The sequence below is a fragment of the Sarcophilus harrisii genome, chromosome 1, assembly GCF_902635505.1.
Source record: "Sarcophilus harrisii chromosome 1, mSarHar1.11, whole genome shotgun sequence".
Classification (NCBI taxonomy): domain Eukaryota; kingdom Metazoa; phylum Chordata; class Mammalia; order Dasyuromorphia; family Dasyuridae; genus Sarcophilus; species Sarcophilus harrisii.
The window spans coordinates 313,052,292-313,079,968 of record NC_045426.1 but is presented as its reverse complement, the minus strand read 5'-3'; the positions used below and the strand labels follow the sequence as shown (position 1 = coordinate 313,079,968).

Genomic DNA, 27,677 nt, shown 5'->3' with positions numbered 1-27,677 from the left:
ATATGTATATAGCAGTTTTTTTTTTTTTAATACCAAAGAATTGGAAACTCAGGGGGTGTCTACTCATAAGTTGGAGAATAGCTGAAAGTGTTGGAATATATGATTGCAATGGGATATTATTATTGGCTGTAAGAAATAACAAAAGGGTCAGTTTCAGAGAAATTTAGGAAGATATATGAAGCAATGTAGAGGAAAATGATAGAGAACAAATTATACATTAATAATACTATAAGGAAAAACAACCTTGAAGACTTTGTGATGTTCAGTGCAATAGTTTGAGACATGATCAATGTAAGAGTCTATTTTGCTAGCTAGCCATATTTGTTGCAAGAGTTCTTTCTTTTTGTTACTTTCTTTTTTTCCCCCATAAGGTGTGAGGAGTAGGGAAGAGGGAGGCAAATTATAGAATTGTGACTACAATTTCTTCTAAGGGACCAATTTCCATAATGCATCTGGAAGGTAATAACACACATAGAGGGTACAATAGAGTGATGATTTATTATTTTCAAAATGGAAAATTAGTTTCCTACACAGACCAACCTAATTGCAATTTTTCCCCAGTAGTGTTTCACCAAGAACCTTACCAACTCCAAGATAGCTTTAGAGATTAAGTTATGTCAATCCCAATATTTCTGGAGCAGCAGCAAGCAGACAAAATACCTCCTCCCTGGTACCCTCCAAACTATAATTCCCAACTACAACCCCCAATAGGCAATGTTGACAATTCTTTAATCTCTCAATCTGGGCAAGTGATGAAAACTGTGGAGTCAGAAACTTTCAAGAGAACCAGGTAGGCTGGTACTTAGAGGTTAGAATGGCTAATATAAATTTAATTTAAAGAAGGTTGCTTTTTGATGTCTTCATTGGTGACTTGTTTTTATACCCTGTCTGGGGCCACCTTAATAAAAGACAAAAAAAAAAAAATTTAATTTAAGTCTTGGAAGGTTGAATTATTCAAAGAAAGATTGTGAAATTTGAAGGGAAAGGAAAGAAGATCAAGTTCTTCATCGAGCCTCAGGTTCCTGATCTCCAGGAACATACAGGTATGTACAATCTGACCTATTTTTTTGATTCTTGAATTAGTTACCATCTTTTACCCCCCAAACCCCAAATTACAACCATTTTCTCTCATGCAAGTCATTTTCCTTAATAGTTCACATAATCAAAATCTTCCAGCATTCCTATCTTATAAGTAGAGATTTGATTGTGTGATTGGCTGCTTGAAATGGAGCATCTGAACAGGGCACTTACATATATACTGAAGTGACCGAGCTTGAAAGTGATGAATTAACCTGGTCATTTACTGAAGCTTTTCCACCATTTCATCGGCTGCAGAGCAATACACACAGGGAATACGATGCAGGAATGAGTCATTATTTTTAAACTGAGAGCAGAGTTTCCTATACAAACCAATCTAATTTTACTTTCTTATTAGAATCTCTTTAGGATCTTCCAGTTACTAATCAGGTCCAAAAAAGGTCTTAAGGATATAACTAAATTTCCCTGGGGCAGCAGCAGTCAGAAAATATTTCTATGAAGGGATTAGTGTAGACTTGTCAATAAATATGGGTTCAGAATCTGAGACATAAGAGAAATCTAATCATGGGAAAATAAGAATATGAAAAAGGACAATATAAACCCTGGGACTTAATACTTAAGTGTGGCAACCTTCTCAATAAAAAATCTATCTAAATGAAAGATTAATAATTTGTGAATTTGTTGTTTCTAAACATCTAGCTCCACTTACTCCCTAATACTAGAAAAACCTTGAAAACCCATAGTTTTGGACTAAAATTATAGAAATTATTTCTTAGCAATATTCCCCAATGTTGGGGAATATGCCTAATTTCTACTCTGATCAAAGTCATATTGGGCATCAGAAGGGATAGAGACTATTACCTAGGTTTCAGAACAATGGATGGAAGCCTGGTCTTCTCTTCGGGTTGTTGTGTGTATTCTCAATTCAATCCAATCCAACAAATATTAACTGGTTATTTTGTTCACGGGTCTGTGCTAGGTATTAGGGTTAGAAAAATAAAACAGTCCCTGTCCTTAAGGAATTTACAATCCTGATGTATTGATGGAACAAGTAAATACTGTGTATGTCTGTGTGTGTGTGTGTGTGTGTGTGTGTGTGTATAAGGAAATGTGTTGCTTAAATTCCAAACAGACTTAGGATGAAAGATGTCATTCGCATCCAGAGAGAGAACTATGGAGACTTAATGTGAATCAAAGCACAGTATTTTCACCTTTTTTTTTTAAATAAAAATATTGTTGTTTGCTTGTTTTTTTCTTTCACGTAGTTTTTTCCCTCAATATCATTTTTCTTGTACAACATGACAAATATGGAAATACGCTTAAAAGAATTGCACATGTTAAACTTATATTAGATGGCTTGCTGTCTTGGGGAGGGGGTAAGGAGAATAAGAGAGAAATATGGAACACAAAGTTTTACAAAAATGAATGCTGAAAACTATCTTTATATGTATTTGGAAAAATAAAATACTATTAAAAAAAAAAAGAAAAAATGACACAAAGCAAATATAAAGAAGAAACCATAATGCTGGTATGCAAAATAAACTCTATCCTACTTTTAAAAAAAAGAAAGAAATGTCTCACTTAAGTAATAATACTTGAGGTGTGATTTAACAGAATGACAGTGCAACTAATTTGATATATGACAGGAATTCATATGAGAAGGAAGGGCAATTCAAATATAGGGTAACTATTTTCTGGGGAGGTATTTCGAATCCATTAGTCAGTCACTAGGTAGAACAGAAACTATTATAGAAATAAACAAGTTCCTAAGAAAAATGGAGGAAGCAATGGTATAATGGAAAAAGCATTAAATATGGTGTGAGAAGGCTTAAGTTTGAATCCCAGCTCTGCCTTGTACTACTTGTGTGACTTTAAGCAAGCCTTGTAACTACTCTGAGCCTCAGCACCTCATGGAAGGACAGTCAAGAATCATTGATGGCCTATTTCATGTTTCTAGGCAACAATCCAGAGCCCAGTTGTTTAAGACCTAAACAGGGCACCCAGCCCCTCCTTCTCATCACTCTGCTCCGGAAACAAGTAAGACCCTGGCCTACAGTCATTTGTTGAGCCAAATTGCTTTTCAACTTGAAGGCAGGAAGATTTCTTAATGGTATCAATGTGGAAAAACCCACAAAAGGCTAAAATGCTGGAAACTTATCTACTATCTGAACTCTAGGGCTTTTAGCTTTGATCTTATTTTTACCAGGTGACCCTGATAGTTACAGAACAACAATGAAATTTCATTTTGCACTTCCTTGTTAGAAAAACAGCGCTAAAAAAGGAGAGAACATTTTTTATTGGACATTTCCAAATGGTTATACTGCTTTAAAAATGTGTCATGTTCAAAAAGGCTCTGGTGACCATAATCCTTAAAGGACAACCCCCTCCTCTCCCCACCCCACCCCCACCTCCCAGGTAGTTGGGGTTAAATGATTTGCCCAGGGTCACGCAGCTAGGATGTATTAAGTGTCTGAGGCCAGATTTGTACTCGGGCTATTCTGACTTCAGAGCTGGTGCTCTATCCACTTCACCACCTAATTATCCCAAGGGCAAAGTCTTAACTCTAGTTCAATAGTCAAAATCCTCTACAATCTGGTCCCAACTTTAACTTTTACTACTTTCCATACTGAACTATCTACTCTAGTTAAACTCATCTCCTCCTTGACATTAATAGGTCCAACTTATTCTCACCTATTTCTTTGCTCATCCTTTCCCTCTATTTCTCTGCTTCAAATATTATCCAAGTCAATTATCTCTCTCTCATGAATATTTTTTAATACTTACTGCCTATGGGACAGCTAGATAGCGTAGTGAATAGAGTACCAGCCCTGAAATCAGGAGGACCTGAGTTTAAATATGATCTCAGACACTTAAAACTTCCCTGGGCAAGTCATTTAACCCCAATTGCCTCAGCAAAAAAAAAAAAAAAAAAAAAAAAAAGTGGGTCTTCTCTCCCCAACTATAACTTCCCTCTGGGAAGAAAGTATATTTTTGTAACCACCAGATCTTGCAGAATGCTAGACATAATTTCAGCTCAACAAAAGCTTGATGAACAAAACATTATATACACATTTTGAGGTCACTACAAATTTTACCTGTTAGAATTGAAATAACTTGGGAAACAGATGACTGTTTAACCTGTTATTATTGCAAAGTTTGCTTTTTCCTCTTTATTTGTAGCTTTCTCCAAGAAGGCAGAAACAATTTCAAGTGAACTTTCTTGTCCCTTTCTAGCTACTACCCACTGTACTAGCTCAGTAAAATCTATGCTGTCAGAAGTGTTAAAATTCAAAAGCTTTTTTCCTTTAAGTAAGAGGAATAAAAATGTTTACTTTCAAAGAAATGTATCATTTTTGTATTTAATTCTGTGGATATCTTTCATTTCTGTTTTGCTAATTTGTTTCTATACTGAGAGCACTCTGGATAAACCTACTACAGAGAGTGAGAACCACAAGGGGGATAAGTCTATTTTCTCTTCCAGCTCTTTGGATTATGAAGTATCCATTATTAATATTAGAGAACAGAACTTTGAATTTAATATGCTACCATTTTTGGCTTGAATTTAGTCAGATACATTTTTGCTCATTCCCTTCAGAATTACAAAACAACAGGCTCCAAGGTACCTGAGAAATAATTAATACAAAAATGAAATCAAAACTGAAAAAGGTCTGGTCAAATATTTCCCAAAGTGTTTTCTGTAGAACTCTTACCGTTTCATGGATGGCATTATTCCATATGAAAATGCAAATAAATGCTAGAGACATATTCCCTTTAAAAGTATAAAAATGAAATTATATATGCATCAAAAATGCTCTGATAAGGAATTTTTCTACGTGAAAAAGGTTTAATTTCCTCTATATTGTTTAGATTCTTCCCAAATTCCATGATCCTATTAGAGCAAGGGTAATGAGATTTCACAGGCTAGAGCTGAAGCCCAAGGTAAAGATAGGTTAACATGGTATAGTGGAAAAAACAATAGCTATGGAGTCAGAAAATCTGAAGCCAAATCTTACATGTATTTACTACTGGTGTGACCTAAATCACTTAAGATTTCTGACTTGTTTCCTCAGCTGTCCAATGAAGAGGTTGTCTTAAACAGCCTCTAAAGTCTGTTTCCAGTTTGTAATCTATGATTCTCTAATTCCTGTAGTATTTTATTTCCCCCTTTGCACCCCAGGCCAGCATTTCTGAATTCTAACAAAACAGTTTAAGCTCAGAGTTAGTTTGGGAAAATAAACTATGGACTTTAATTGAAGTGAAATTTAATAGAGATAAATGTAAAGCTATTGATCTAGGTTTGAAAAAAATCAATTATGCAAGGAAGGATAAGTTGGAGGAAATCTGGTTGGTAAACAGTTCACATGCCAGTTGGTTTCAGTTGACTGCAAGCTCTATGAAAGTCAATAGTATCAAATAACTTTTTTTTTTTTTAAGGAATATCTTGGCTGTATTATATCCAAGGAAGTAATAGTTTCGTTGTCTCTTGTCAATGAAACTAAAGCTCCAAACCACATCTGGAGCACTGTGTTCAGTTCTGTTGATAAACTGGACCTCTTTCAGAGGATAACAAGGTTAGTAAGAGAAAACTTCTTTTGAGAAAACCAGGATTGGTCAACCTTGCGAAATCTTAGAGAAAAGGATAACTTCAGAGAAGGAACTAAAGACAAAGTAGGACACTACTTAAAGTACAATACACAGGGGAATATTTGAAAGATTGTAATCTGAAAAGGAAACAAATCTATTTTGATCTGTCAGATCAAATTAGAGCTAAAAAATGGAATAGGCTACCTAATAAAACAATGAGTTTTCCTGTCACTTGGGAAAAAAAGCTGAGTCACTAATTTGCTGTAGGAACCCAATACTGTATTGGGATGCTTGACTATGTGATTTTTAAGGTCTCCTCCAAACTCTTAAGATTTTATTTTTATGATTTCATTTCTCTAAGTGATGGTTGAAGGAATTGGTGGCAGTTATAGGTTTCAATCTTTCTAAAGGGAAATCTCTTACCATTCTTCAAAAAGATCAAAAAGAAGGAAAATTCTGAATTAGTAGACTAATTACTAATTAGAAGTATGTTTGCCTAATTAGAAGTAGGAGCAAGATGTTTTTCAAGCATCCACAAAGCTGTATCTAGAGAGTCAACACCTTCAAAATGCCTGATCCATTTAAAAGATTTTTAATTTAAATACACAAAAGTACAAACAAGCCAGCTAGAAGCTTTACATTAAATGGTTATTAGTACACAATGCAGTGTTTATATAATTCACAACTAGCTAATAAGTGTCTGGGCCCCAGATGATATATTAAACAGGCCCTTTTTGCTACTAATTTCAAAGTTACTAACTTTGAAAAGGGGACATAAGACCTTAGCATGAGAGTTTTGACCTAACCATTTTCCCTGGCCTCAGGTCCAGTTATGTTCTGCTAGTCCCAAAAGTAAGGATAAAACTAAGGGGGTGTGAATGATATTAGATGCCATGAATAAACTCTATCAATAATGACATGTAGTCCTTTTGCAAGTGGTTATATCCAACTTGGTATAAATGTTTGGGAGAAAGCCGAACTGCAGAAATACATTTTTTAAATGTAAAGTTTGGATCAAATAAGAGTGATAGCCCAACTTTCTAGACCACCTGGGATGGGGAGTATCAATTACATGTTACCCCTCCCAAGTTGAATAACGAAATTTACACATGTTAAACATTAATGAAACAGGACACGGGCTCCTGCCCGAATACAAAAAGGATATTTTGTGAAACAAAAAATTACCACTGGCCTAGTTCATCTCCACTCAACAGAGCTTTGGGTAGGGCAAAGGATTTAGAGTAAGGTGTGTTAAGGATTTAGAATCCAGAATACTGAAGTCACCCACACTATGACTAGAAAATAGCCTTATGGTCTAAGCTTTTAGCTTACCTCTCACATCAAGTGAAAAGGACTCAAATTGAGCAGTCAGGGAACCTCTAACCTTCTAATTATCCATATATTTGCCACAAATTCTGAATATAACTCCATGTAATTTGGGAGAAAAGGAACCATCATATCCCAATTTTAACTTTATAATGATCACAAACAATTGAATGTCTGAATTTTGAAGATTCATATCTATCAATTTTTCAGACTCTAAGAACAAACGCAGCAGTTGACTGCATTTATTGAGTAATATGAAAGCCATGTGTCCATGTAGGTGGTAGACTGCCTTTGTGGTTGTATACAATGTAACAGCAAAGAAACTTTTTTTTTCGCCTTTAACATCAAAGTAATTTTTTTCTTTAGAAAGTCTTTCAAAAAGAATTTTTTTCCTGGTGTGGTTCAGCAGGACCCATTCATCCGTAGGATGGAGGAATTATGGAAACAAAAATAATTCTGTAGTTCAAAAACAACTTGGAATAAAGTGACTATAAATAGATCTAATTTCAATATAACACTAGATAATTCCTCCAAAAGTTTTGCGTTTATGAACTGGAGAAAATGAAAGTTGGAAAGACTGAGGAAAAAAGAAAACCAAACGACCGAGGAGCAGATTGCATAAGATCCTAGTCATGGAGGCCCCTAAAGTTCCTTTCCAAAGTTCTTCCCAGAATTCTAATCATCTGAAGCATGGGACATGGGTACTAGACCTGTGTTAGTGGCAAAAACTTCTGGTAGTAGCTCTTGGTGACATCAATCATCAGCTCCTGGGTACATTCTGGGAGCTCCCCAGAGAAGAGTCCTAAAGAAAGAAAACAGAGAAGGTAAAAGAAGGGCCTAGAACTTATGATTTTTAATATTATTTCAGGCAATTTTCTTTCATTATCAGGATCTAAATGTATACCTTTCCATCTGCCAAAAAATGCTCCAAATAATTAATGATGATAAATACAAATCAAAACAACTCTTGGGGTTTCACCTCACACTCTGCAAAATTGGCAAAGATGATAAAGATGGGAATGTTGTTGGAGAGGTTGTGGAAAAATAGGTACAATAGTACAATGTTGATAGAGCTATGACTCAGTAGACCACTTTGGAAAGCAATTTGGAATTATGTAAATAAATTAACATATATTTTGATCCAAGTATTCTATTTCTAGGCTTAATGCTCCATTGACTGGGGCAGCTAGATGGTTCTGTGGACAGAGCACCAGCCTTGAAGTCAGGAAGACATGAGTTCAAATCTAGTCTCGGACACTTAACACTTACTAGCTGTGTGACTCTGGGCCAAGTCACCTAACCTCAACTGCTTTGCAAGGGAAAAAAAAGGGCACTGATATAAATAAAGTTTATATATTCACACCAACATATTTACAATAGAGTTTTTGTGATCGCAAAGAATTAGAAACAAAGTAAATAAACATCAATTGGAAATGGTTAAACAAATTGGGGTACAATAATTGAATGGAATATTACTGTGCTAAAAGAAATGATAATGAATACAGAAAAGCATGGAAAAATTTACATTAATTCATGCAGAGTAAATGAGATAAAGAGATTTAAGAAAACAATATATACACTGTAAATGGAAAGAAGCATCAAAAAAATCAGAAATGAATTGCGAAAAAAATATAGAGAACAAGTCTACCTTGATAGATCTGAGACACTCAAAAGTTTTACATATTGCATATATATTCAGGAAAAAAAAATAAAAGAAATTCACTTTAAAATAGAAATATTTTTTAAAAATAAAATTAAAATTAAAGTAGTAATTTGGGACAGAGTTTCTCTTTTTCCTTGGTGAATTTCTTTTCTTTCTTTTTTTTTTTTTTTTGGCTGAGGCAATTGGGGTTAAGTGACTTGCCCTGAGTCATACAGCTAGGATGTGTTAAGTGTTTGAGGTAAAATTTGAATTCAGGTCCTCCTGACTTCAGGGCTGGTGCTCTATCCATTGCGCCACCTAGCTGCCCCAATAAAAATTTTTTTAAAAAAGTATATATTTTACACACACACACATATATAAATGTATTACATAACAAGTAGAGACAGAGATATACTGAAGTATATTCAAATAGCAATTTATCATTTTAAACGTCTGGCCACTTCCCTGCACTTCTTCCAGAAATCACTTGGAGGTCATATGAATTAAACACATTCACTCTGGTAAAACAAGACTACATTTCCTTACAAAATCTGACTGAAGAGCCAGTTCACTGAAACTATGCAAGAGAAGGAAAGATGTGACATCTTAACAAATAGTCCTAATGAAAAGTTTTATAAAAGGTTAGATTCTTTTTGGGTCATCTATGTCGCATTTTAGTTCATGCTCTGTGTCAGAAATTCTTATTCTTAGTGAGAGCAGATATAGAATATGCCCAGCCCACCAAAAATATCATGTTGACATTCTACTATTCATGACAGAGGTAACAGTAAGGCAGGATTGTATAAAGGGATGGGAATCAGTATAGATGAGTTCTAGTTCTACTCTGTGTGAAATGCTGTGTGAACTTGGCCAATTGATAGTTTCCTGATCAATAAATTTAGGGCAAGGACTAGATGAACTCTAGGAACCCTTTCACATCTACAAATTCTATGATTCTAAGATGCTCTATAGAGTTTTTTCTAGATTAAAAAAAAAAAAATCAATGATTACATAATGCTTATCTCTACATGAATATTTATTTTGAATGAAAGATCAAAGAGTATGTTTGTTTTTCTGGCCTGCTAATATTCAAAATTAGGAGTGAAGGGATTCAAAGTAACATGAGAAAGATTAGGCCAAATACAATCAAAACCTAGTGTTACCTGGACAGCCTGAGAAGACGGTAAATGGTGGAACTACAGTTTCAGGAGGTAATACTGTATTGTCTAGAATTTTGCAACAGTCTTTCAATACACAGCGTCGACCCTAAAAGCAAAAATCTTGTTACCAGAAAATATATCAGGAAATAAAGAAAGTAGGGAATGTTTTCTCATCTACTTCTTGGGTGGTTAGTCTCCATTTCTTTCCCACTGATCATAATGAGCAATTCCCAAGAAAAGTTATAGGTTACTTAAAGCTTACAACCAACTCAGCTGGTATATGGGTTTATACCAGCAAATGATGAATTTATGATTTGTTTATACAAGACTCTACTACTCTAGGTATACAAATAACTGAAGGTTCTCAGGCTTGGGGATAGTGTTTGTTTTCATTTATATTTTTAAATAAATAAATAATATTTTATGTCCAATTACATGTAAGAACAATTGTTAACATTTGGGTTTTTTTAAGTTTTGAATTTTCAAATTGAATTTTTGAATTTCCAAATTCTATCCTTTTCCTCCCTGCTCCCTTTCCTGAGATGGTAATCTGATACAGGTTATACATATGCAATCATGTAAGAAATATTTCCATATTAGTCATTTTATAGAAGAAAACTCAAATAAAAATACAGAAATAGATTCAAGTAGCAACTCATGATTTTAAACTTTTAGCCACTTTTCTATACTTCTTCCAGAAATCACTTAGAGGTCATATGAATTATACACATTCACTCTAGTAAAACAATACTTCTTTTGTATTCCGATACCATCAGTTCTTTCTCTGGAAACAGATAGCATTTTTCACTTAGAGTAGTTTTTTTAAAAGATTAACTCCTTTCTTGAGAAATCATAGCATTTTTGATTCATGCTGTTTTATATGTGATTACTTTGTTAGTTATGTCCTGACTTGTATAATTTGGTGGGGCAAATATGAGGTGAATGAGACATATTTGTTTCATGGATTATGGAAGAAAGAGGTTCTTATCTAGTATTTAAAGCTGTACCATTTTGTACTTACAGGAGAAATACAAGTCTTACATTTTCCCACACTGTTATCAATTCATCTCTGCTCTGGTTACACATTTTGATTTAAGAAAAAAAAAATAGTCCTCAGATGAAAATGTGTTGTATTTATTACTCAGTCTAATGCTGAGTTATTTGGACCTAATATGTTTCCTAAAGAACATTCTAAACATTCTGCTCCAGATTGGATCTGCTGTTTTCTTTCTTTTATATGGAAGAATCCTATATTTAACATGAAAAAGTTGCCAAATGAATTTTCTAAAACATACCATTTCCACTTGCCTCCAACTTAATGGGCACAGACCTTAAATATGCTGAATTCTCTCTAGGTTCTTAAGCAAAATACCAGGAATCAGGAAAATCTTACTGCAGAGGTCATCTGAGAATTTTGAAATACTTAGCAAGTAATCAATGGCAATGATTATCAATGACTGCCTCACATTTGTTTATTCAAATGATGGTACTAAAAGTCACACAAATAAAAGTCAACAGAACAAACTATGCTTTTGAATTTACTGGGTAGCCCTGGAAAGAACAGTTATAGGAGTCTTGAAGTTTTTATTACTTCAGGTTTTTAAATTTTTTGTTGCCACAAACTTCTTTTTTTTTTTTTTAAATTTTTTATTTTTATTATAGCTTTTTATTTACAAGCCACAAACTTTTTTGGCAGTCTGGTGAAATCCAAACACCCTTTCTCAAAACAATATATGTTTTTAAATTTTCAATGGTATTTTATATTCCAATGCATGTTATTGCTTTATTTTTTTAATTAAAGCTTTTTATTTTTCAAAACATATGCATGGACAATTCTTCAACATTAGCCCTTGCAAAATCTTGTGTTCCAATTTTCCCTCCTTTCCCCCATGCCCTCCCCTAGATGGCAAGTAGTCCAAATATATGTAAAATTAGTTTTCGACATTCGTTTTTCTGAGACTTTGCGTTCCAAATTTTTCTCCCTCCCTCCCTTACCTCCCCTTTTCCCAAGACAGTAAGCAATCTGAAATAGGTTAAATATGTGCAATTCTTTGAAACATATCTCCATATGAAAATATTATTTTTAAATAGTTATGGGAAATGCTATGTTTTAGTTAGAAGTAAGTAAAAATAAAGATGTAATATTTCCCCCATCCAATTTAAGACCCTTTCAGCAACCACAAACCCTAAATTAAGAATTAATCCTCTAGAATAAGGGAGAAGTTTAGAACTGGAGAATCTTCCCATTAAATGTTAATGTAGTTCTCATTTGCCGTTAAGAAGACTGCAAATCCCAATATGAATGAAGGTCCTAATCTGTGAAGCCTTTGAGTAATCTAATTCAAGTGAGAATTTATACTCCGGAGATCCTATAACTAAATCCCTAGTAACAAAACTAGCTTAAATGTTAGGTAATTGGGATACTAAAAATTAAAAATAAAAGAAGAAATAAAAAAGAAAAAAGGAGACTGGAAAATTGGAAGTTGAGGGCACAGAAGAATGAATATTTAGGCAATCTAATGTCACAATGCTTACAATTACACAGTTCTTGCCTATGTGGACATAGGAACCAATCTGGGCTGCATTGACCACACAATCCTCTTCAATAAAGACATGGTCACCAATGTGTAGAGGAAAAAATGCAACTCTGGAAAATGAAAAGAAAGATGAGAAAACAAACTTTAATTTATTGTACTTTGAATCTAAGTTTACATAACCACAGATCATTTACTCCACTTCACCACTTTAGCTAAAGGTTATTTCTGATGGCTCAGACTAAGCGTAAATATCAATTGTTTCTGTTTTGGCCAGAAACCCAGAGGATCTTCCCCTTCCAGATTGATTTTTCCCCCGGGGTAGGGAAAGAGGCCATTCTCTGCTTCATTTCTTATTTCACCTTAACCAGTGAATGGGCATTGCCTCAGTCAAACTGAGATCTGGGACAGGTCTTATCTTAAAAACACCAAGGTCTTCCATTGCAAAGGGCCATCTCCAGGCATCCTGATCTATATCTTGCCACTGGACCCAGATGGCTCTAAAGGAAAGAATGAGGCCAATGACTTTGCACCGACCTCCCTCACTTAAATCCAATTTGTTCCAAGTCATACATCACTTTCAGGATGTCAGGGTCCTTTTTGAGAATAGAGGACAAATAAACAAAATGACTATTTCTGACAAAAAAAGAATTCTGTGATCAGAACCTTAAAGTTGACAGCAAAGCCCAGGAAAAGACTCCTTTTATTTTGAGATCTTTGTAATAATAAAACAGATTTAACAAAACACAGGGAAGGGAAGGGGAAGTGATAGGGGGAGAAAAAAGAGCTTTGTTGTCTAACTGGCTAGTTTCAGCTGAGTCCCCAGGAAGTCTGTTAATATTTTTTAGAGGTCTACCATGTCATTTCATTGGTTGGAGGAACTCCCAGAATGGAAACTCCCTCCTAAAAACAGTTATTTGAAGGAAAAAAATGCATTTTCTCCGATAAATGTCTGATATCCAAGACATGTGGAGAACTGATACAAATACATACGAACAAGAGCCATTCCCCCAAATAATAAATGACCAAAAGATATGAATCTTCTGTTTTTAAAAGAAGAAATCTAAGGCAATACCAATCATAACAAAAAAATTTCACGTTACTAATGATAGAAATACAAATGAAAAAAAGTTTGAGGTTTTGCTTTACACACATAGGACTGGCAAAGATGAGAAAAAAAAATGATGATTGTTGGAAGGACTGTGGAATGTCAGCACGTGAATGTTCTGTTGGTAAAGCTGTGAAGTGATATAATCATTCTGGAAAACATTTTGGAACTATACCTAAAAACATCATTTATCTATATGTATTCTCTGATTCAATGATACCAATTAATCAGCATATCTACTAAAGAGGTCAAAGATATAGGGAACTCAAATGTACAAAGACATTTATAACAGCACTTTCTGTTGTAGCAAACCAACAGAAACAAAATGGGTGTTTATCAATTGGAGAATGGCTGAAGAAAATGTTATATATGATTTCATTTCCAAGATTTAATTCCAAATTTCTAATTGAAGGACATATCCACTTATATGTCACTGCCACCTCAAACATCCCAAGGCAAGGAAAAAGTACAGATGCAATAGCTGAATTGTTAGAGGCCTTTGAGAAATTATTAGTATCACATAGCTGGCAAGTATTTTCACCCTTTTTGAAAAGAAAAATAAAGTAAATTCTCTAAGCTTTCAACCAGTGAATCTAATATATATTTTTGGCAAAATTCTAGAATGAGTTAGGACATTGATTTTGAAAATATTCAATTGAGATTCAATCTCAAGGAGAAAAGGAATTGAAAAGAAAGAACTAGAAAAGAAGAATTCAAGGAGAAAGGGTAAGAAAAGATAATTGCTACAATAAGGTGCATAAAATAAAGTGATAAGTAAAACAAGCTGGTTCAACAAATAAAAGATTAGGAAGAAAAGGGAAAGGAAATGCAGTTTGACTGCCAGGTAAATTGTAGAGGGAAAGAAAAGAAAGTTGGATGCAAATAACAAGCTGTTAAAAGGTGATGAAAAGTTGTGAAAGTCTTAAAGAAGTGCTTAGGAAGTGAGGAGTAAGCATTCACAAGGATCTGAAAAACAAGGCTGAGTATTTCTATCAAGATAGTGACATTAAAAATTTAGCTGTGACTGTTACCTATGGTCAAAGTGTAGGCTGATTTCTCTCCTACGAGGGAAGATAAAGGGACTTAGGGAATATTTTTATACTTCCAGGTTAAAAGGGATGATAAATGACCCAAAGAAAAATATAAGCAAGGTTTCATGGAGGAAAGGAGTCTACATGGCAAAGGGAAAACTCCCCAAGTGTTGATCACAGAGAGCTATGTTAAGAACATGATATAATGGCCAGAACTACAATGGCAATAAGTAAAGGTGAGGGCTTTGAGGTTGGTGAAAGAAGAAAACTAAGTAGTTTCCAGATAGCCCATAGTGAATAAGCATGCTGAGCTCCAAAAAGATGCTATACTCTGTATAGTAGAGACCAGTACTATTGTCTTCATTCGTTCATTAAACTGTTATTGAATACTTGCTACATATAAAGCACTATGCTAGGACAGAAAGATAGATAAAAGGTCTCTGCTCTCAAAGACCTAAAAGACTGATGCATAAATAACTATGATATATTTAACATGTATTGGTCATCCTGCCATCTAGGGGAGGGGGTGGGGGGAAGGAGGGGAAAAATTGCAACAAAAGATTTGACAATTGTCAATGCTGTAAAATTACCCATGCATATAACTTGTAAATGAAAAGCTATTGATAAAATAAATTGTAATAAATAAATAAATAACTATGATATAAGGTAGAATATGTTAAGTGCCATAGAGAAGTACAAAACCCAAATGCTAAAGGAGTTAAAAGAGACTTTTCTTCTAAAGGGTGATGAAGGAAAGCTTCATAGGGAAGTAGTATTTGAGGTACAAGTAGGACTAATAGGTAGAGGCAAAGAGGAAGGGCTCTCTGGATAAAAGAAACTGCTAGAATTAAGGTAAGGATATAGAAAGAGCAGGATTTGTTTGGGAACAGCAGATTTGGCTGAAGCATAAAATGTATAAAGAGAAGCAGTAGTAAATAAGTCTGGGAAGGTTGAGAGTCTTAAATGCCAGGTTACAGAATTAAAGCTGTATTTGATAAAAGATAAGATCAGAATTTTACTTAGAAGTTAGGAGAGAAAGAAGAAATTGGAGAAGAGAGTAAATGTGGGCTTAGACTATAGTGAAAAAAAAAGTAGAAACTGAGACAAAGGAGCAGCTTCTAAGGCTCATAGAAGCAGATTTGACAGAACTTGACTGAATGAAGTGCAAGGTGAGCAAAATGTCAAAGATAATAACTTGTAGATGTTTATCTTGGGGGAATGAGAAGATGGTAAAATTAAACATAAATAGGGAAGTTGGAAGGAAGAACAGGTTTAGGGAACATGTAAGTGACTGCCTACTTGGCTTGACTTGTGAATATCAGGAAGATATTTTGCTAAAAACAAAAACATTCCCTCTTCTCACAATTTAAATCTTACTGTGAGTGAAATTTCATTGTTAGTTTTATTCTTTGGATTTAAGTCCTTTCCTAGGCAGCTCCAAAATTCTCTAGAACAGGGCCTCTTAAACTTTTTCCACTTGAGAGCTCTTTTTGCCCAAGAAATTTTACTTGACCCTAGATTCATGGTATATAAAATAGGTATACAAATCAAGCACTTACTGATAATAAATCATAATTTTACAACCATCACATTGATTTACATAATTCACAGTTTAAAAAGCTTTGCTCTAGTCAGTAACACTAATGTGAATTAATTTATCATTTATTATATTGTCATTTTATTTAAATAATTATATTTATTTTATTATCATTTTCCTTCTGATAAAACATCAGAATAGCATTAAAAGCACTGGGCATTTCAAAATTTGAGTGGCACCAAAAGGAAAAGAAAGCAATGCAGAAAGAAAAGATGGGAGGAAATGAGAACAGCTTGGCATTATAGCTTTAACAAAAGTGGATAATTAACATTGTTTGATGAGAATACTGATTAGGCACCCAACCCAAACATTCAAAGATCAGGACAAATTCTAGTACTTATTGAACTGAATGGAGTAAAAAATTAATCACGGAACCTAAAATAGCTCAGGACTCAGAAGAAAAAATATCTTGCTAATTTCTTTTTTTCATATGTCTTTTTATTGCTAATACAACTTTGAAAATGGAATGATTTCCATTCCATTAGCAAATCAACAAGTTCTAGAATCTACATCTGAGAACAACAAAACCCACTTACTATGTGATCTGAAGTCGATAAAAATTTCAATAAAATGATCTAATGTTTAACTTATTAAATATTCATCAGCTATTAACTCTAATGATAAAAATATCAATGTTCTAAGATGCCTTGCTGGCTCCTTCCCAGCTTCTAGTCATTTGTATTGTATTTCCTAAGTTTATGTTGCATCATTTAGGTTTTTGTCTAACAACAATAACATTTACAAACTACTTTATGCTTTGCAAAGCACTTGACAATTATCTAATTTTATCTTCACAACAATCCAAAGAAGTAGGTCCTATTATAGTTTATAGATGAGGAAACTGAAGAAGATTTAGGTTAAATGACTTCTCAAGAGTCATTGATGCCTTAAGTTTATCTGAGGCTTCCTTTATGTAATTATAGGCAGCAACTATAGAAAGAATTAACCGGAAAAGTTTTCACAAGAATACTAACTCAGTTAACAACTATTACAAAGAGAAGTGACTGGCATAGGTCATTTCTAAATTGAGCATTTCCTGGGCTACAACTTCAGACACAATGATATTTTTCCAAATTAGCCTATTCAGTTTTGATTGTCCACATATTAAGTGGCTTCTTAAGTAATCCAAAAAAATCAATACTCAAACCAGAGTGGATGCTCTATAGATATTAAGCAGCAAAATATCAATAACTGAAAGCTATTGGTTAAAAACAAAAAACATATGAAAAATGATTTTTATTTGGAAACGGAGAGAAATTAGAGGAAAATTAATCATAGCTACTAGAAAGACATAATTAGGCTTCAGAAAGAGCTCATTTTCATGCTTATACTGACATCTGGTGGTGGATGATTGTATTAGTTCTACTTTTGGACTTCATACTTTATGAAATCTTTTCCATGCTTTTGCACTAGGTAGGGCTATGGGAAGTAAAGGTCAAAAACTGTTTTCTAGAGAGTACTGCCCAAAAGAACTGACAGCTACTATTAGCAACCCCCCAAAAAAAAATTCTTTCTAGGTTTAGGAATGATGGAGAACATACAGTTTCCTTCTTAAACTTCGGGGAAAAAGTTCAGCAAGTATGGAGATACAGAGGTAAGTGAAATACTATTTTCCAATAGATTCCATTGGTTCTACTGAACATATTTTTTGATATTAATGTTTGACATTTGGAAAAATGAAGTGTTTCATGAAAGATAACAGGAAAATACATTTCAAAATTGTGAAAATAACAATTCTGAATAGCACAGAAAGTTGTTTTTCACATATCAATAAAGATTTTAAGTTTTATTACAATGGCAATCACAATGTATTTTTTTTAAGTTTTGTTTTCATTGATATCATAGTGACAGACTTCTTTAAATTATTCCAGTTACTTGTTGGGTTATTTTACCTAGATTCTAGTTTTAAAGGAAAAGTAGGAATTTTTCATGTCACTTGCCCTACAGGAAAAGCAGTACAAAACTGAACCCCAAAAAATCTTTCTGGAAGAAGTCAATTCTTTTCCAAGACACTACTCTAAGTCTCTAGTTACATGGCTCAGTAGATAGCCAGGCCAGTAGTTTGAAGACTCTTCTTCAAACTACTTCCAGTTCATAGCTGGTCTCAAATACTTATTAAGTAACCTTGAGCAAATCAGTTAACCCTGGTTGCCTCAGTTTCCTCATCTGTCAAATGAGTTGGAGAAGGAAATCACAAACCACTCTAGTATCTTTGCCATGGAAATCCCAAACAGAGGTCACAAAGAGTCAGGAATGACTGAAAATGACTGAACAAAATTCTAAATCATCCTGAGATACAAATGACATATCCTTGGGACATTTAACTCAGATCTCCAAAGCATAAAGTCAAAACTAGAAAGTCATGAAAAAAGCTCCTGACAATATCCTATCTGAAATAAAAATGGGCACCCACACCTAGACTAACAATTCCCAAGATAAGGGTCTATAGCAAGCCCAATTGTTGATCCTATCCATTTCATAGAATATCTCTCTTGTATTTTTTAATACTAGAAGAAATTCGTCAGAACTTGGGGGCTTAACACTTCATTTTCTTGGGGAAAGGGATGGTGGAGGTAGAATATCTAGAACCATATGCTTCATATACCCTTTCTCTAAAGGTATGAAGGAGTATATGAGCTCCCTTACTACTTCCTTCTATTGAACTGCTGAGTAGCAGGAAGTAGTGGGCAGTATGTTTCAATCTGCATTCAATCTCCATGGTTCTCTCTTTGGAGTGGATGACATTTTCTATTCCAAATCTATTGGAACTGTCTTGGCTGAGAACTGTGTGGCTGAGAAAAGCTAAGTCTATCATTGTTAATTCTCAGTGATTATGTGCGAAGCAATCCAAAATATTATAAGATAGAAAAAGTCATACAAACACAGAAGTGATAAAGAGGACAAGAAATATCAATAGGTAAATGGAAAAATGGAATACTGGAACTCTTTAATTCTATTCCTCACAAGGTAAAATTCAGGTGATTAGCAATATGAATCCATCTGGAGCCCGCCTGAAATAAATGTAGGCAGTCTACCCTTTTTTTCTGCTCCAGCCAATGCTAATACTTAACTATCACTAGGGTACCTCTGGAAATAAGGTTTTGGGTATAGATATATGCTATGTATTTCTCTTTCTTCTTCATCATTAGTAGGGACAAGTAACAGACATACTCCTTGTTTTGAACTGTGCCAGTTATACGTATTTTCAGGGCTCACTTTAAGACAGAGCTATATTTTTATTGGTATAAAGAACTCTTAGATAAGGAAACTCTCTTTATCAGTGCAGGTCAGTACTTTCTCTGAAACTCAGGATAATGAAGAGTTGCTTAGAGCAACAATAGGTTGAGTCATTGAACTTCTATTTTCTCTTTTCTTTGGAGGTAAGAATAACTGACAAATGGTTAAGTAGGGACTTGGGGGAGAAAGTACTTGTGTCCAGTATGACACAAACATAAGATGTCAGAGGTAGGATTTAAAGCCAAGGTTCCTTGGTGACACAGTCATTTTCTCCTCCCATTCTCTACTTGCCTAACTGAAAATCATATTTTACTTCAAAGAAATGAGTTGAGGAGATATTATACTAAAGTGAGAAAAAAGGTAAGGATTGTATCCTCAGTCCTTAGTACAGTGCCAGGAACTTTTAAAAAGTTTTTTGGTTGATCAATTGATTTCATGTAGAAGATGGAAAATGCTTCCAAACAATAATGAAGTCAACATCTTTTATTTGGAAAAATACTTTAAGGTCCCTTTATGCAATACTAGGGAAAAAAGAACAGTGGACAGATGATGTCTGATTTCATTTGAAATCGGAATGGCATGTTGACTTTGGAACTTAGAAAACCAGAAAGCATATCATGCACTATAGATTGAAGGTTGTCTAAAGGTTTGTTGAAATCTAAAACATGGCAAGACCTGCTTATTACACTTTGTTCTCTTAAGTCATATCTAAATGCTTGAATACTAGCAGAATCATCTATTCCAAGAATGAGAGCTAAATGAAAACATTAGTGGTGGCAAGAATTAAGTCTTTTGAGTTGATCCCAATTTCATGAAAAAAGAGAGGAGGTAATGAAATACCTACCCTTTGCTGAATTTCTTAAATGGTGGCCTTATGACACTACGGCTTTTCACAACACAATGGCGCCCAATCCTTACATTTGCCAGATCTCCTCGAATAATACAGTCATTCATTATGATTGTCTAGGAAAGAAGAAAAAATACTTATTTCACTTAAGTAACAAGTATCAGGATATCTGCTTCCTTCAGAGTATCTCCATGGGATATGTTAGTAAAAAAAAGAATCTAGGAAAATTGCTATTAAAGAATATAATAAATGCTAAACTGATTAAACTCATTGAGAATAATGGTATATCGACTGACCATCTCTCCTTCACAGTAACATCAAGAGATTATTTGTGAGAGGGAATGACAATTCATTCTCATGAAATAGTAAGTGCTTCTAAACAACAAAGTAAATAGCCTTCATAACATTAACTTCAAGAGGCTTTATAAGGACATATCTAAAACAACCTCAACTTTCCTTTTAATAGCCATTTTGCATATATTTATCAAAAAAAGGAAATGTTTATTGAACAATTTAAATACTGAGACCTGTTAGCAGATGTTATTACATCTGCTACCTTATTGCATAGCCCCTGTGCTGAACAAATATATATTTTTTTCATTCAATTTTGTTTTATTTTCGGTTCCAAATTCCTTCCTCCTCCCAGCCATTGAGAAGACAAGAAATCCAAAATCTATCACAAATATAAAGTCAAGCAAAGCAATTTTCTCATTTGCCATGTTCTAGGGAATGATGGGAACTAGAAAAAGAAAAAAATGTTCATTATGCACTCTGTGCCCATCAATTCTATATCGAGAAGTTTACTTTTCATCATAAATACTTTGGAGTATTACTGGGTCCTTAAGTTGATCAGTGTTAGTAAATCTTTCATAGCTGACTATCTTTACAATACTATTGTTAATGTATAAATGTACAGTACATATTTCCATATTTGTCATGCCGTGTAAGAAAAATCAGACCAAAAGGGAAAAAAACATGAAAAAGAAAAAGTAAACCAAAAAAAGGCGCAAATAGTATGTTTCAATCTGCATTCAATCTCCATGGTTCTCTCTTTGGAGTGGATGACATTTTCTATTGCAAATCTATTGGAACTGTCTTGGCTGAGAACTGTGTGGCTGAGAAAAGCTAAGTCTATCATTGTTAATTATCATATAATCTTGCTATTAATGTGTACAATGTTCTGGTTCTGCTCACTTTATTCAGCATCAGTTCATGTAAGTCTTTCCAGGCTTTTCTGAAATCAGCCTGTTGATAATTGATAACTGAATTATTGAATAATAATATTCCATTACTTTCATACACCATAACTTTAGCTATTCTCCAACTATTGGGCATGCATTCCAATTCTAATTCCTTGCCACCACAAAAAGAGCTGCTATAAACATTTTTGCACAAGAGGTCCTTTTCCCTTTTTTATGATCTCTTTAGGTTATAGTTCCAATACTGACATTGTTAGATCAATGCGTTTTATAGCCCTTTGGGCACAGTTCCAAAACTGCTTTCCAGAATGGCTAGATCAGTTCATAACTCCACCAACAAACTTTAATATCCCAATTTCCCCACATCCCCTCTAACATTTATCATTATCTTTTCTTGTTATCTTGGCCAATCATATGACAATAGAAGGCTTCAATTTCTTCATCTGAAAATTGTCTATTCATATCCTTTGACCATTTATCAAATGGGGAATGTTGAAGTCTTATAAATTGAACTCCATTCTCTACACATTTTAGAAATGAGGCTTTTATCAGAAATACTGCTGTAAAAAACGTTTCCAACTTTTCTGCTTCTCCTCTAATTTTGGCTGTACTAATTTTGTTTGGGCAAAACCCTTTTAATTTAATGTAATCAAAATTATTCATTTTCCATTTCACAATGTTCTCTAGTTCTTGTTTGGTCATAAATTCCTTCCTTTTTCAAAGATCTGATGGGTAAATTATTCCTTGCTCTCCTAATTTGTTCATAGTATCAGCTTTCATATCTAAATTAGGTACCCATTTTGATCTTACCTTAGTTTGTGGTGTGAGATGTTGGTCTATAATTAATTTCTGCCACACTATTTTCTAATTTTTCCAGTAATTTTTGTAAATTAGTGTGTTCTTATCCCAGATGCTAGAGTCTTTGGGTTTATCAAACAGTAATTGCTATAGTCATTGACTACTGTATCTTGTGTACCTAATCCACTGATCTACCATTCTTTTTTTCTTTTTTTTTTTTTTTTTTTAATAATTATAACTTTTTATTGACAGAACCCATGCCTGGGTAATTTTTTACAACATTATCCCTTGCACTTACTTCTGTTCTGATTTTTCCCCTTCCCTCCTTCCACCCCCTCCCCCAGATGGCAAGCAGAGCTATACATGTTAAATATGTCACAGTATATCCTAGATACAATATATGTGTACAGAACCGAACAGTTCTCTTGTTGCATAGGAAGAAATGGATTCAGAAGGTAAAAAATAACCTGGGAAGAAAAACAAAAATGCAAACAGTTTTCATTCATTTCTCAGTGTTCTTTCTTTGGGTGTAGCTGCTTCTGTCCATCATTGATCAATTGAAACTGAGTCTCTTTTGTCGAAGAAATCCACTTCCATCAGAATACATCCTCATACAATATCTTTGTTGAAGTATATAATGATCTCCTGGTTCTGCTCATTTCATTTAGCATTAGTTCATGTAAATCTCTCCAAGCCTCTCTGTATTCATCCTGCTGGTCATTTCTTACAGAACAATAACATTCCATAACATTCATATACCATAATTTACCCAACCATTCTCCAATTGATGGGCATCCATTTATTTTCCGGTTTCTGGCCACTACAAACAGGGCTGTAACAAACATTTTGGCACATATTCTTTAGTATCTCTTTGGAATATAAGCCCAGTAGTAGCACTGCTGTGATCCACCATTCCAATTCTTAGTCAATACCAAATGATTTTGATGACTGCTGCTTTATAATATAATTTTAAGGCTGATGTATCTAGGCCATCTTCCTTTCCAGCTTTTTTCCATTTATTCCCTTGATATTAAATATATCTTTTCTTAAAATATATTTTTGGTTCATTTGATCTGTAGGGGCAAGAAATTCCATATATTCATTCATTCATTCATTTATTTATTTTTGTTGTGGCAATTGGGGTTAAGTGACTTGCCCAGAGTCACACAGCTAGGAAATGTTAAGTGTCTGAGATCACAATTGTGTACTCAGATCCTCCTGACTTCAGGGCTGGTGCTCCATCCACTGTGCCACCTAGAGGCCCCCATATATTTATTTTCAATTGTAAAATAATAATGTAACTCCTTGCAATTTTCTAAAACTCTGTCCTACAAGCTTTATGGGGTACCCACTTTCAATAGCCTAAAAAAACAAACTGTGGTCATAAGTACAACCAGTGACTGACTATACCTTTAAAATCCCTTCTTGTAACTTTAAAAAAAAAAAAACTTTTCTTTTTTTCTGAATTAAACTATCAAGAGTTTCAATGTATTGAAGAAAAACACAAGTTCTTCATTTGATAACTAGATCACATCCTCAAAAGTAAGAAAATATAAAAACTTGATAAGAGATAGACAAACTATAAGAAATTAAAAACATACACAGTGACTGAAACACTAATAGCTAATCTTACAGAATGGTAACACACAGCACAGTGAGTAACAGAACCAAGATAATTAGTAGTATATTAAAACTGGGAATGAATTTGGGGAAAAAACTATGCATAAAAGAGAAAATAATATTAAGACTACCTTACTATTACTTATATACCAATCAGGAAAAGGACCCACATGTGCAAGAATATTTATAGCAGCACTTTTTGCGGTAGCAAAGAATTGGAAAATGAGTAGATGCCCATCAATTGGGGAATGACTGAAGAAGGTATGGTATATGAAAGTAATGAAATATTATTGTTCTATAAAAAAATGATGAACAAGCTGATTTTAAAAAGGCCTGGAAAGATTTACATGAACTGATGCTGAGTGAAACAAGCAGAACCAGGAATACATTGTACACAGCAACAGCAAGATTGTGAGATGATCCACTATGAAAGACTTGGGTTCTTCTCAGTGCTTCAGTGATCCAAGGCAATCTCAATAAACTTTGGATAGAAAATGCCATCTGTGGGGCAGCTAGGTAGTACAGTGGATAAAGCACCAACCCTGAAGTCAGGAGGACCTGAGTTCAAATCTGACCTCAGATACTTAACACCTCCTGGCTGTGTGATCCTGGGCAAGTCACTTAACCCCAATTGTCTAGGGGTGGGGGAGAAACAGAAGAAAATGCCATCTGGCTCCAGAAAAAGAACTATGTTGTTTGAATGTAAATCAACACATACTATGTTCACTTCTTTTTTTTTTTCTCATGGTTTTTTCCTTTTGTTTTGATTTTTCTCTCCCAACATGATTCATTAAAAAATGTATATTTAAAAAAATTTAATATACATATATAACCAGAAAAAAAAAATAAAACAATTAAAAAAACCCATATACCCATCAGGAAACATAAAAGTACAGGAAACCAGAACTATTAAACCAAAGTTCTGAAACAAAAGGATTCTTAAAAACTGGAAAATATGGAGAGAGAAATAGTACACGTGGATAGTCATCTTAATGAAAGGGTAGCATCTGCTGAAAACATACTATTTAGTTGCTCTGAAAAGGAATGCAGTTGGATCTTGTTCCTTACCTTTCCATTTAGGACAATATTTTGGCTTCCACACAAAACTGATTGGCGACTAACTTTGTTTCCAGATGCCTGAGGAAAAGCAACAGAGAATTTAGGTGAGATCATTGGGTTCTGTGAACTAAACTTTTACTGAGAGAGGGGTTGTATTGGAGGAAGAATTTGATCAAGACCAGGAAATAAAGGGCTGAGGTTCAGAACAAAAGTGAATTAGTCCAAAAATGCTCTAATGAACACACAATGCATATTGGCAATGGCAATCAAGAGCTCAGAAACTGAGATGTATTTTCTCATAGAAATAAGTGGTGATTAGGTTCTTGGGCAATCTTGAAAAGCCCATTTAACCTAAAATATTAGTACCAGTTTCATGCTACTCTAGTATTACAAAACCTAACCAACACACTCAACATTATTTCTATGAGGAAAGTATTCAGAATTCCAACACAGGGATTGAGGCTCACAACACTCTTAATCAATTAATCTTTATTAAGTACTAGCTAAGAACTGGGATACATAGAAAAATAAAGAACAGCTTTAGGTCTCACGGAGAACACAGTTTACTTGTCTCCTATGTGAAAATGTCCTCACTTCACCTTCCCAAGTAGGAAATGGGATTCACTCAACTTAAAACTGAAGGTGGTATCCTGGATGTGAGCTTCAGAAAGATAAGAGCCCAGGAATGAGGAACAGAATGATTAGAATTCTGGAGTCTACCAGCTAAGTAAATTTCAAGGAAATTTTCAGTAAACTTTCAGGTCTTCTTTATTTCTGTGAACCCTACACAAAGGCCTTCTAGCTTCAAAGAATCACAGCATGTTTGAACTTAAAGAAACGTTAGTTCAAAGTCAAAACAAACTGATGGAGGTGAAGTAATTTGCCAAAGTTTATACAAATGACAGGTTGTCATTTGAACTAAATATGGTATTCTGATTCCTGATTCAGTGTTCCTTCTGTTACACAAAGGGGTTCTCCACAGACTGATCATGTATGGATTTGAGGCGGGGGAGGCAATGAACTTGAATAGTAAAACTAATCTATAACTGAAATTCAGCATTTCCTTCCATTACAAAGATAGGTAAAATGCACCAGACTTCGAAAAGTATGCATCACACAAAAAGATTTAGAATTACACTAACTCCACTCTAAAACAGTGCTGATATTTTATTTAAAAACCAGTTTTTCAACAAGTGCACCATTTTCAAAAGGAAAAGGAAAAATTAAGTAGTCTATTCAACACTGATATTTTAAAGTCCCTTTATGTTTTATTTTAAAGATCCTAATAGATCTGTTGCTTTCAATGATCATTTCTTTAGTCCAATGTTGAGGTAATAAGATGAATAAGATGAATGAGATGAATAAGATCTTGAAACTACCTTTTCCTAGGCAGTTTTGCTTCTTAGAGTTATATTCATACTCAACTCTGTCCCAATCTTTCTTTTGAGCTACCCACTTACTGGCATCAATCTTAAATTTCCATGTAAATAACATGAACAATTTGTCCATATAATCATCTTGAATAAGATGAAATATAGTACTTATGAGATTTTCTAAAACTTTTCATACCAAGTTACAAAATAAGACTGGGAGTACAAGATTTCCTTCCCAGCTCCTTTCTCTCTCTACCACTCTTCCCTTTTCCTTTGTAGCACTTAAGTGCTAATCATGGGTTTCTATAAGACAGTTCCTTAAAGGTAAATTAGACTACATTTTGGAGGAAAATTAGGTTCAGGTCCTTTTAGCCATTTGCATTTTGGATTTTAAATGACAGCTGCATTTTTGTTCTTCTTCCCAGGTTATTTATACCTTCTGAATCCAATTCTCCCTGAGCAATAAGAAAACTGTTCGGTTCTGCACACATACATTGTATCCAAGATCTACTGTAATCTATTTAACATGTATAGGACTGCTTGCCATCTTGAGGAGAGGGTGGAGGGAGGGAGGGGAAAAATTGGAACAGAAGTGAGTGCAAGGGATAATGTTGTAAAAAATTACCCTGGCATGGGTTCTGTCAATAAAAAGTTATTTAATAAAAAAAAATAAATGACAGCTGAGTAAGTTTGGGGAGGAAAGAGAGGATAGGAATTAGAATATTGCAGCTATAGAAGGTAATTGTTCGGTAGCTTCTAAGATGTTTACTCTCTCCATAAATGCCATCACTTAATGCAGACCCTGGACCACGAGGGGACCTGAATGAGGTGCATGGTCAATGCCATGTAGAGGGCACGGAAAAGGGGTTCCTGCGGTAGACCTTTCCATGCAAAGCCTATGCAAGTCGGATGTATGCGTAAAATGTTAGCAGCACACGATTTGGATCCAGGAGGCACCAAACCAAATAAGTACAGAAAGCGTCTCAAGACATCAGGGAGTTTGGCTTCTCTTTTGAACTCTCTGCTTTCTCGGCGTGGTCTGCGTTTGGAAATCATGCTCCCTCTCTGGGCCTCAGTTTCCTCATCTGTACAAGGACTCCCTCCGGTTTTGAGGGCCCGGGATGATTTCTCTTTCAGAGGGAAGAAGGCAAAGAGCAGGCAGTGAGAACAGAGCAAGTAAGAAGGTGGCGGGAGGCCCGGGGCCTGCGCCCCAGCGGGTGACAGGTGGCCTAGGAGTGCTGGGGAGGCAGGACGCGAGGGAGCGGCTGGGGCTTCCCGGGAATGGGCGCGGCGGCCCAGCCAGCAGCGGGGAGTTTTCCAGGACCATCAGCCCCCTCTAGCCTCCGCCCCCCTCCCCGGGGCCCGGCGTCGCCCAGCGCACCGTCTCGATGTACTCGGACTTATTGTAGAGTAGCTCGCTCAGCTCCATCTCTGCAATCTCCGGCTCCCCAGCTCAAGTCTCCCTTCCTCTGTTTCCGGTCTCTATCGTCATTTCCTGTATAGAAAGGGGAAACGCCCATCTCT

General features: G+C 34.8%; 1 protein-coding gene across 2 annotated transcripts; it reads right to left on the bottom strand.

Moving 5' to 3' along the window:
- Nucleotides 1–281: 281 nt before the first annotated feature.
- Nucleotides 282–27,656, bottom strand: DCTN5 (dynactin subunit 5). 2 transcript variants are annotated; one of them, XM_031945308.1, is made up of 8 exons: nt 27,535–27,656; nt 24,790–24,858; nt 20,102–20,220; nt 12,286–12,397; nt 9,754–9,856; nt 7,659–7,750; nt 1,252–1,329; nt 282–898 (listed from the first exon to the last, which is right to left on the bottom strand). In XM_031945308.1, exons 1-7 carry the CDS (start codon nt 27,580–27,582, stop codon nt 1,297–1,299), a joined length of 576 nt encoding a protein of 191 aa, XP_031801168.1. In that variant the 5' UTR covers nt 27,583–27,656; the 3' UTR covers nt 282–898; nt 1,252–1,296. The 2 variants fall into 2 exon arrangements, with proteins under 2 accessions (XP_031801168.1, XP_031801172.1); XM_031945312.1 differs by lacking the exon at nt 1,252–1,329 and having other exon boundaries at nt 456–898.
- Nucleotides 27,657–27,677: the final 21 nt, after the last annotated feature.